Raw genomic sequence first — 11,451 nt, 5'->3', positions numbered from 1 at the left:
TCACAGGAATATTTAATTAAGCTTCCCATTGGTGATAGTGAATTTTCTTTTGTTATTGAAACTATTGTATTTTCGTTTGAATTTTAGTTTAAATAGCTTATGCTGTTGTATTCTTTTTGTGTGTAACTGTAACCCTCGGTAATAAACGAAGAGTATAGTTTAGCGTTGCGAATATTTTTACACCCCCCACCCCCTCATCCCTCAAACTGCATCTGGGCCTGCTTTACTTTGTAAAGAGGACACCAATGAAAATTCAAAGCTAAAACCAGACCCTCCCTAGCACCTTAAAATTAACAAAAAGAGTAAGGAAAATTCCAAATGTAAGCGCTGGGCTTTTATCAGCTCAAAGGAGTGTTTTTGGAGTGCTTAATTTTAAGTGAGGTTCCTCTTTTTGGGAGGTAAAATTTTGCACCTAGAAATTGGAAGGGTTTGACAATAATGAGAGCTTGAAACACCAAGCTAACACCTTAAAACAGTGGAGTTGACTGTAATGGGTAATAGTCAAGATTGCTTTTGTCAATATAACTGCTCATCTTTTTATTCTTGTAGCTGGTCCCCCTTATCTGCTGTATTTTTGTGTCAAGTTCTATGCTGCAGATCCTTGTAGACTACATGAAGAACTAACAAGGTTGGTACAGGCTCATATGACTCAGTTTAACAGCTGTATACCTGCCAACTCTCACGCATTATGCGTGAGTCTCATGCCTGCGGACTAAAGACATCGATCTCATGTGTCAAGGACAATTTCTCATGCCTGACTCACAAATCGGGAAGTTGTTCTACAAAAACTTCATTTCATTTCAGATTTGTTAATTTCTTTGCCCTTTATAACAATCGCAAAAGCTTTCAAATGTCTACAATCCGTTCGAATCGTAAGTGTTCAAAAGTCGTTGGAATATCTTCGGACATTTTCAGCAACTTTCAGAAGTCTTGGAAAAATTGTCGGAAATCTTCAGAAGAGGCTCGGACATTTTCGGAAATCCCAGGCATGACGAGACAACAATCTCATGCGTTTGACTCAGAAAAAGTTGGCAGGTATGAGCTGGAGACTTGTTGCAATTAAATTTGTGGTTCCAGAAATTATCCACTGCCCCACCCTTAATCTCCTGGCCCCGGTTCAAAGAACAGATAACTTTATCCAGCAGATAAGTCGCTGTCCAGCGGTTAAAATGTATTGGTTGGAGTACATTTTATCTGCTGGATAGCGATTTATGCACTGGATAAAGTTATCTGCTCTTTGAACAGCCGGGGTCTGGAGTTTCCACTGACCTTCAGACTGAGAATATTTTTGGGAACTAGACAATACATCAGATTTTTGTCTGAATATTGCCTGGATGTCAAAATGACGTTCAGGCAATTTCTAAACAATCATTGTAGACAGTCAAGTCCTAACACTTTCCAACTGTTTCCAAACATTACAAAATGTACAGTACCAAAGATATCAAAAGGCTTCTTAAGACTGCAAAAGATAGCATATTGTAAGAATTTATGAATAAGCATGATCCACATGAATAAGCAGCATATCTTTTATGGGCCTGTCTTTTGTAGAAATTGAATTAAAATTTCATGCTGCGTGCTTAAGGAACTATTAGTAGTCTGAATTTGTGAGTCCAGGCATGAGGAATTGGCATGTTTGTGTGAGATTGATGTTTTTGATCTGAGTTGAGATCACATAATGCCTGAGAAATGGAAGGTGCACAAATGTTCAGTTTATCACAGCAAATGTCCATCCTTGAGAGTTTCAGAGCAAATAAAAACAATTCTTGCCAACTCTCCTTGTCAACTCTCTAACACAGGCTTCAGCCTTTTTAAGCACATAACTGTAAAATGGACTTTTAGTACTAATAATTATTATTGTCTTATAATACTGCTAGATTTTAACCCTGGCAAATAATTTAAATTGATGTTTTCACTCTTAGATATTTATTCTTCCTCCAAGTAAAGAAAGACATTTACCAAGGAAGGTGAGTTTGGTTGTATTGTAAATTTGTTTTTAGTCTGTTTTTTAATTAAAGTTCTTGTGGTATTTTGCTTGGCTTTCTTTCTACAACTTGTCTTAAATTATGTTGATCAACAGTGGTAATGAGAATTTTGATTCTGAGCCTGCTTCTTTCTCCTTTGAATTCAGACTGCCTTGTGCAACAAATGTCCTTGCAGAAGTCTCAGCGTATGGTATTCAATGTGAGTAACATTTGGTTGTAATTTCTTCACGGCCATAATTATATAATTATATGATCATGGATCATCATTGCAATATGATTGAAAACCATCATCTTAGTGAGTTTGTTTTGTTATTGCATAAATTAATCTTTATTTTGGTCTTGCGACAGTCTGCTGCAAATCTAATAAACGTGCCATCATTGGTTGATCTTGTTATAGCCGGGCAAAACATACTGTAACTTATAGTCAAGAGTGTTTTCACATGACCTCACAACGGCCATGTTGGTGTCCCAAAACAAAGAAATGGCAGCCATGTTGGTGTCCCAAACTAAACCTCGGGGAATTGAACTCTATTTTTAGGCAAATACTTTCTTTAGTTTCAGTAAACCAATATGGCCAGTAGTCACATGAATGAAAACACTCTATAGAAGAAGATCAGTTGGCCATGCATGGTTGTGTAGATAGGTTACAATAAAAATTGGGCCCTTATTTTTTAAGGGCAAGCAAACAAACAAACAAACAAGTCTTACACTAATTAGCACTGCAGAAGTTATTGAACTCATGTTTTGAACTCACTTACCCCAATGTCTGGTGTGCCGCCAAATGTTATGCCTGTACACAGTAGTTGATGACAACTTAGTCATAATAAAGTTGAGAACACTGGACAGCTACATCTTTTTGTTTATTTATTTATTTATTTATTTATTTATTTATTTGAATAATGTGGAAAAGCTGCATGATTAGTTCATCTTTCAAAATTTGCTAGCACCTACATGTACAAAATTAAAACTTTCTATAGTGCATATTTCCATGACAAATGATCAAATGCACTTTACAGTATGGGGACACACTCCAGATTGAATTGGAATTTGGAAATAATTTGGTTTTGAGGAGAGGGGAAAACCGGAGTATCCCTGGAGAAAAATCTCTCGGAGCAAGGATGAGAACCAACAACAAACTCAACCCACATATGATGCCGAGTCCAGGAATTGAACCTGGGCCACATTGACCAGTGGTACTCGGGTGAATGCTCTCACCGTTGCGTCAACCCTGCTGCAGTCAAATATTTGTTGCTAATTTGGCAGTTAAAATTCCCCAGTCCCCACAAACCCATCCTGTCCTTTTTACCACCCATGTACTGGTACCGCCTGTTCTGTTGCGCACTACTGGATCTTATACTTCCTTTTGTGTCTTTATTTATTTTGCAGCCGACCTAGGAGAACATGATCCCAAGGAACATACTGCTGGTTACGTGTCTGAGTTTCGATTTATTCCTAACCAGGTACAAGACAGTTGTTACTAACAGTGACCATATTTCAGTTGTGATCACACTTGTCACGCAAGGTGATAACAGGCAAGACTGATACACATGTTGCGAGAAGTAACCTATTTTTAAGTGTTTCAAAATCCATGATTTTTATGATATAATTAACTTACAGTTTCTTGCACCTTAGAGTGAAGAACTGGAATCCAAGATTTACCACATACACAAGAGACTTGGGTAAGCTTGACAGTGCTAAGAATGAACAGCTTGAACATAAAACTGACCTACATTAGACCTATTTATCAAGGGGTAGGGGACAGGAAGTGTCCATGTGGACTTCAAACAAACATCTGTTAGATTTTTAACATCAAAGCAAAATAAACGAAACTCTGTGACTTGTCCCAAAATTGATCTGGCTGCATGCGATTTATTATGGGGAGATCTTGTTCACTCAAATTGATGTTTTCATGGCAGCCACATTTTGGCGGGAAAGTTGTTTGAATTTTGTTTTATGTCAAGGATATACACAAGGATTGCCAGGACATTTTTGAACTTGTAAATTTTTACGTTTTAAGGCCATTTTATCTCAAAGCCATTAACTATTCTCATTCATAATTGCTGTGGGGGTTGGAGGTTATGAACAATAATTTATTATACAGTTTGCAATATTTTATTAACCAACTCTAAAAAACCCTTTTTCCAACTCAGGCCAATGGTTCCATCTGTGGCAGAGTTCATGTATCTTGATAAAGTCAAGTGGTTGGAAATGTATGGAGTTGACTTGCACCCAGTCAAGGTTTGATTAACAGGAGACTTGCTGAGCATTTACTTGGCTATTTTTGGATTCTAATAAGATTAAATTTAGAAATACAGTTGACTATAAAAATAAGCGAAAAAACGGAATGACGTTACTTTACTTGATAATGGTGCCAAGATGACATTGAAACGTTGTTCTGTTTTTTCGCTAATTTTTATAGTCAACTATTAATGGTATTTTTGGATTGAAAATCTAGTTTTCTGTTGGGTATGAGTCATGCCTAATACTTGTTTACATAATTGTGACTCTGGCACTTCAGTTCTCAGTAGTACATGTAAGCTTACATTTTAGTGCAATCCAACTTTGTTCTCTCATTCTGTGTACTTCTGTATGTTCGGTATTCAAGATCTAAAAGCATTCAACCTCTATTTGTATACGGCTGGTTTGTGAATGTTGCAGTGTTGGATTTCAAATGCTACATAACAAAGAAAACATGGGACAATTACCTCTCATAATTTTGACCATCATGTCAGAAAAGTACTGCGCTGCTAGCTATACATGTAGGTTCAAGCAACAGCAAAGCACACTGGGATTACATCACAGGATTGTGCAAGAATGATGACAGCTAGTTTTGTACTTGTGGCTCTTTCTTGAGGAATAATTCATTGGGGAATTTCATCTAAAACAATCATTGTCATTCTGGTACCTTTAAGAGTATGTGAAGGCATGGTGGTATAATGGTTAGCATGTCAGACTTGACATATGGTCAGAGGATCGGTGTTTTGAGGCCAGGTTGGTCTTTTCATAAATACTGTGTTGTTTCCTTAGACAAGAAGCTTTGCTCCACATTGTCTGTCTTCATCCAAAATTATGTATAAATGGGTCCCGGCAACTTATCATCAGGGGTAACCGTGTGATGGACTAGCATCCCATCCGGGGGGAGAGGGGGTGGGGGGGGGGGGTGGCAGCAATTCTCCTAGTTGCATGGAGTGGTGTGAGTTGTTTTGAAGGGTTCATGAAACATCGGCTTTGTATGTTTGTTTTATACCAGTTTGCCCAGTTTTGCTCATTAGTGTGTTATATTATGACTAGGGAGAAGATTTTGTGGAGTATTTTGTGGCTCTCAAGCCTTCTGGGGTAGCAGTTTATAAGAACAAGACTCGTGTTGGATCCTACCTTTGGTAAGTGTGACATTGTGCTTCGAATGATCATAGTTCAAATTAGTGCTTTTGATAGATGAAAATATAAATAAGTCAGCTTTTATTAACAAGAGGGCTGGTGAGCTTGTGGCCTTCGAATTTTGGATTGATTTGGGAAGTGGAAATGTTGGTTTTAGAGAGAAGGGGAATGTTTGAGCACATGGTGGAAAATGTCTCAGCGCAAGATTGAGAAAATAGCAATTAAACCACATACGTATGACACAGAGTATAGGGATTCATTGAACCTGGATGAGTTACATAGACCTGTGGGAGGCTAGTGGTCTCCCTGCTGCCCCATTCTCTCATCCTCATTGCTAAAACTCACCTGGGAAAAAGTCATCCTAGGCTGAAGTGGCTCTTTTTTAAAAACAATCCCTTAGGTAACGGTCATTAATATGGATGGTCTGTGGATGACTTTTGATTTGTGATTGCCTTGTTCTTAGGTCCAAAATAGAAAAGGTGGATTTCAAAGGAAAGAAGTTCTATCTTACCGTCAAAGGAAAAGAGGTTGGTGATTGGCTTTTCTTGCTGACTGATAAAGTCACTTTGTGGCATAATAAGATCGAGCGCTCAATTTATCTCAGAGATAATAGTAAATTACTTTGAATTCATCATAATTAACGCCCACATATTCAGAGAGGAGAATAAGGTTGTTCTGTGTTTTTAACAGGAGAGGGAGTATACATTCAAGTTTTATCTCCAAACCAAGACTGCTTGCAAGCATCTCTGGAAGTGTTGTCTGGAACACCATATATTCTTTAGGTTGGCCTTTTTGACTGTGTTATTGTCTTAGAAACAAGATATGCAGTACTTGTTAATGATAGATTTGTAACAGTGACTGTTAGTTGACGCTTTGTGTTACTTGTTGCTGTTGTGTGGTGAATGCTGAGATACAAATGTATGATGCTTGATGTTATAATGCTTTATTTCATATATATTGAGATTTTCGCATCAAATTTTGCTGTGTGAAAAAGCGTTTCAGATTTTACTTCGACCAATCAGAGAGGCAAAACGAGTTTCTCACACGTGAAAAAATCGTTTCGTCCAATCACAAACCACGGTTTAAGCGAATTGTGTTTTCGCAGGCTTTTTCGCGGTCATCGTGGGTGGCTTTGTCGGGCAGCTTTGACAAAATAATATTTTCGGTGCACTCGAATTGTTTGTAATTCCAACTTGTCAAGAGCTAGGAGGTATTTTTGAGGATGGCTGAACAATCAAGAAGATTTGTGTCTCTAGACAAACCTATAGACAAGTTTATCGAAGACCAAAAAAACAAGAACACTCTTTCAAAGACAGAAAGAGATGTAAGTTTGCTGACTGAGTTTCTCAACTCCCAAAATGAAAGCAGTAGAATCGAGCTGAGGAAATCCCGCCAAAAGAGCTTAACGAACAGGTTTGGTAAACATGTACACATAGCTGTCAAGTGTTTCATTGTTATAATGAAAGTACACAAACGCATCAAGCGCGTGTTTAAATCGTCAGACAAGGACAGACCTACGCAGTGACAAACTAAACTTTATTGGCTTTACCAAATTTGGATTTGTGAGATCTTTTGTTATTTCCTTAAATTGAAATGTTTGCTATCCTTTGCACTAGTTATGATTTTTGGTTGGTGATATTTTCACATGTCGATTTAAGTAAAAACTTAATTTTTCGAAGAGAATTTAATACAGGAGTTTTGTAATTATTTTAGAGAACCAATTAAAGCTGGATAAAAAAAAAAATGTGCTTGACAATAACCAGATTGAATTAAAAATTTTAGAATTTGGAAATGTTGGTTTCTAGAGAGAGGGACAAACCGGAGTACATGGAGAAAAACCTCTCGGAGCAAGGACGAGAACCAACAACAAACTCGACCCATATAGGACACCGAGTCTGGGAATCAAACCCAGACCACATTGGGAGGCGAGTGTTCTCACCACTGCGCAATCCCTGCTCTGTCCGTGCTCCCTGCTACTTTGTTTTCACTAGTTTTATGGCAGTAGTACAGTGATTAAACACATGCATTAATGGTAATTTGAAAGGCTAACATGAATATTTGTTCTGCTCACAGACTGGATAAATCCTCCACCACCCCACGTCGCAACAGTGGTTTATTCCGCACAGGTTCATCCTACAGATACAGATACAGGTATACTTTTCTCTTCTTAAACATTTGATTTTTCCATTGGTCCATCCTTGATTGTCATTGTGTGTTTGTGGACATTGTTTCTCATATAAATTTCCGTTGAATGGTATAGTTGTTTATTTTTCTGGTAAATTAATATTTAATTTACATATATGCATACAAGTGTATTAATGGCCAACTTAATCATTCTTTGGACATTGTAAGAAAGAGTGATATGCACTCCTACAATACGCGCAATAATGATACTATCAAGCTCCCCAAAATCAAATATAATTGGGGAAAACATCCTTCACGGTACCACTGTTTCAAAGACTTTAATGAGTTAGAGAGAACTGTAAGAAACTCAGCAAGTTTTCCAATTTTAAGAAGTGTCTTTTTTCTGCTTTTTATAATTAAGTATTTGTTTTTAATCCTTGCAGTGTGTATGTTGTAATTATTTTTATATCTCGATTTTAGCTTAAATTTTTTATATTTTAATTGTATCATATAGATCGATGTTATAGCTTAAATTAATTATATTTTAATTGCATCATATAATATACATCTAGTAATAGGACCTCTATGTAAACCACTCTTGTGATGGAGCATCCTATTAAAAGATTGTTATTATTATTATTATTATTATTATTATTATTATTATTATTATTATTATTATTATTATTATTATTAAAGAACATTAAAGAGCACTGTCTTCTGCTGAGTTATTAAACAGCACAGTTGGAGGTCAAATTAGAAGCCTTGTTAAATATTTTTTATTAACAATATACTTTAAATTACAGTTTAGTAGGTACCATAACTACAGTCACTGTAAGTTAGAATGTTTCAGCCTGTTAGGACCACTGATAGCCCATTAGGATGTATTAATAAGTTTTGTCTATATTTAATTGGAGCTATTTCATTCAATTTATGATTATTATTGTTTTTACTAAAGTGGAAGAACACAGAAAGAAGCTTTAGAAGATGGAAAGAGGATTCAACGACCTGACCCAGAAGTGAAAAGGTGGGAAGTTTTTAGTGACTATAGAATTAAATTTTTGAATAGTGTGCAAGTTTACCCTTGTCTCTTCCCCCCCCCCCCCCTCCCCCTGACCTTGTAAAAAACAATCTTCCTCAATCAGTCAGCAAGAAATAAATTGCCCGGATGGTAATTTAGATGATGGATCAGACAATTAACTCTGCAGTGTATGTTGAAGTGCTAAAGTGAACCATGAACTTTCCTACTGAGCATTAGCCCTAGCAAGGAGGCCAAGAAAAAAGTTCTGACCTCGGCGGGAATCAAACCCATGACCTCTGAATGTTATTGCCCATTGCTATACTGAATGAGCTATGAGGCCGGTTGGGAGCAAGTCGTGGGTGATTATGGTGGTAATTGTAGCAAAATTCATTTTGTAATTTATTTAGATGGGACATTTTAGACCTGATTCTAGTCAATCATTTTGATTCCCTGATCTGGCTACTTTACATAAAGGAGACACCTGTAGTGATGTTTTCTTAGATATTTAGATACTTTGTGTGGCATTTGACCTGAATCTTCCCAGAGGAAAATGAGTCTGGTCTCATTAAACCAATTTCTTGTTTCTTAAATAGAAAACCCAGTAAACGCTATGAAAGGAGAACTAGCAGTCAGTCTGGAGAGAAAGGTACAGACTGGAAACTTTAGCCATTGTAAAAACCCTTTGAAAGATGAGAGGGTGCATTAGTATGTGTGACCATTCTTTCTCAAAGTAAATTGCAATGGATACATAAACTTGAACAAAAGAATCACCCTTGTATACTGGGTGTTTGGATAGTCAAGGTAAGTGAACAAATCACCGCAATGCAAGGTTTACGATCAGCATAAAACTGGCAAGATCTGGAAACTCAAAGTGGGATTTACCATCTTGAAATTGATAATTAAAAAAGAAATTATACATGTAACTGCATTTACCTATGTAAACCAAAACCCAATTTATTATGATATAAATGTACCTTTACAGAAAATTTTGTCAATGTATTTTGGCACATACTAAGCTTTCAAGAATATTTTTAAAGTCCTAGAGAAGAGCCACATATTAAGCATGTAAAAGAGTGGAATAAAAAAGTTTTTAGTGGAACGGTACTATTTATGTTGGTTGATACATTCCTCATAATCCAGGGCTATGAATATTTCATTAAAAAACTCAGTGTAATTATGCCAGTCAGTCATGTCTCACAAGCCAATTTTTTGGCAGTATGTGATTTTAATATAATTTCATGTAATTTAAGCCCAGTGCAATGCTTCTGTGTCATCATCATCCCTCATGCATTTTATTTCTGACAGCAATATTCTCCATGTTATTTATAATTATTTTTCTTTCAGCTCTAAGTAATGTGACTGTCGGCACAGCAACCAGTGCATCGCAAGTTCAAATTCGCCGTTTCAGCCAAACAGAAAACCAAGCTGAGGTGATACATGTCACTGTTCCTGTCACCGGTCCTAATGGGACTGTGTAAGTATAATCAACACAGAGTGCAACAGCATTTTAGGGTTGGTAGCAGTCCTTGACGTCCTGGAAATGTCGTGGAATTTGGTTGTGGCATTTTCCAGGATTGAAAAGACATAAAAGATTCAGGGATTACATGTTAGGTCCTTGTGCATCCCCTAAACAGGATTGATCCAGTAGGAATTTCTTCCAAAAAATTATGGCAGTTGTAATAAATTGTTTAAGATGCTCTTTGTTTGGAATGAAAACCTATGATTATAAGGTTTCCATTTTTATCACAAAACGAAATGCAAAGCATCAGATAAAACATTGGAGCAATGTTTCCTGAGGGCATTCAAGGCCACATGCAAGAACTCCGGTGAATCTGAGCTAAATAATAAATAAACACGATGAAATACCAACCTAAATGCTGTCAGCCTGTTAGTTTTTCATACAGATGTTCACATATGACCTTTTGTTGTTAATGTTGCACTTGGACTTGCACATTTGTTAGTCAGCCAGTGGTTTGCCATACTATTAATAACAAGTGTTGTTGATGTTTGTTGCTCTCTAAATTAGAACCAAAACTGAGGGTGACCCAAGTTCAAAGAATGCTAACACTACAACTGACAATGGAAACCAAGGCCCTGCTCTACCATGGGAACAATCTGCTCAAATGCAGGGGTAAGATCACATAACTTTCATTTTGCGTTGTGTTGACAGACAAGAAAACTGCTCACAACTTTTTAAAATTTTTACTTAACTTCTAAAAAACTCTAACCTGTTGTGAGAAAGTTCTCTTTGAAGGAGAGCTGAAGATTATACTTGTACTTGCAAACTAAAAAGGCACCTTATTTGTCCATTCTTTACTCTGGGGGTGAGGGGTAAGGGACTCCCACATAAAAATAACATAGGGCGCTTGCAAGCATTTTGTGGGTGTGGCTCGAATTTATTGTCACCCCAAACAGGTACCAATTCTGGCAAAGTTATTAGGGAAGTGGTCAAAACCTTTTTTTACTCAAGCAGGACACACCAAACCACAAAATAGATGTTGGTCTCTGTCTGCACCTCTCTTTCCTCAATGTCAAAAGATGGTGTCTTTATTGCATAGCCACCCCTCTATCCAGCATTAAAAAATGACAATGAGATTCAAATCTCACTTTTCTTGTTTATCTGGCAATACTGACTTTTGCTGAATATTTCTATGTCAATGCAACTTTTAACGCCAATAAAATTTTGTTGGTAACGTTGATGAGATAGGTGGCGTCTTCAATAACCCCCTATCCCAAACTTGTTTTGACCAGTTCCCTTAATCATTCACCTTGTTTTGCCTTGACAAAGCAGATGTTATAACTTGCTAAACTTAACTAATTTAATAACCATTCATATTCGCTCTTTAGTGGTCTGTACACACCAGCCCCAGACTCCCCTCGGTCAATGAAGAGCTCAGGATCAGGAAGAGCAAAGAGATCACCAAAATTTCCAAGGTAGTGGGTTTCTGA

General features: G+C 37.0%; 1 protein-coding gene across 2 annotated transcripts in view; it reads left to right on the top strand.

The window, feature by feature from the left end:
• Nucleotides 1-11,451, top strand: part of LOC146456173 (band 4.1-like protein 4) — a 33,326-nt gene that overhangs the window by 12,830 nt on the left and 9,045 nt on the right. For both annotated transcript variants that reach the window (XM_085093403.1, XM_085093404.1), the window contains exons 4-18: nucleotides 550-628; nucleotides 1,920-1,964; nucleotides 2,129-2,181; nucleotides 3,369-3,442; nucleotides 3,615-3,661; nucleotides 4,133-4,220; nucleotides 5,274-5,362; nucleotides 5,824-5,887; nucleotides 6,051-6,142; nucleotides 7,434-7,511; nucleotides 8,440-8,508; nucleotides 9,096-9,148; nucleotides 9,847-9,976; nucleotides 10,529-10,633; nucleotides 11,350-11,436. In XM_085093403.1, the coding sequence (XP_084949529.1) occupies nucleotides 550-628; nucleotides 1,920-1,964; nucleotides 2,129-2,181; nucleotides 3,369-3,442; nucleotides 3,615-3,661; nucleotides 4,133-4,220; nucleotides 5,274-5,362; nucleotides 5,824-5,887; nucleotides 6,051-6,142; nucleotides 7,434-7,511; nucleotides 8,440-8,508; nucleotides 9,096-9,148; nucleotides 9,847-9,976; nucleotides 10,529-10,633; nucleotides 11,350-11,436 (1,153 nt within the window). The remainder of the gene's footprint in view (nucleotides 1-549; nucleotides 629-1,919; nucleotides 1,965-2,128; nucleotides 2,182-3,368; nucleotides 3,443-3,614; nucleotides 3,662-4,132; nucleotides 4,221-5,273; nucleotides 5,363-5,823; nucleotides 5,888-6,050; nucleotides 6,143-7,433; nucleotides 7,512-8,439; nucleotides 8,509-9,095; nucleotides 9,149-9,846; nucleotides 9,977-10,528; nucleotides 10,634-11,349; nucleotides 11,437-11,451) is intronic.

Source organism: Pavona decussata, unplaced genomic scaffold (assembly GCF_977016875.1).
Source record: "Pavona decussata unplaced genomic scaffold, jaPavDecu1.1 SCAFFOLD_260, whole genome shotgun sequence".
NCBI classification, from domain to species: Eukaryota; Metazoa; Cnidaria; class Anthozoa; order Scleractinia; family Agariciidae; genus Pavona; species Pavona decussata.
This window is presented reverse-complemented; position numbering and strand designations above follow the sequence as displayed.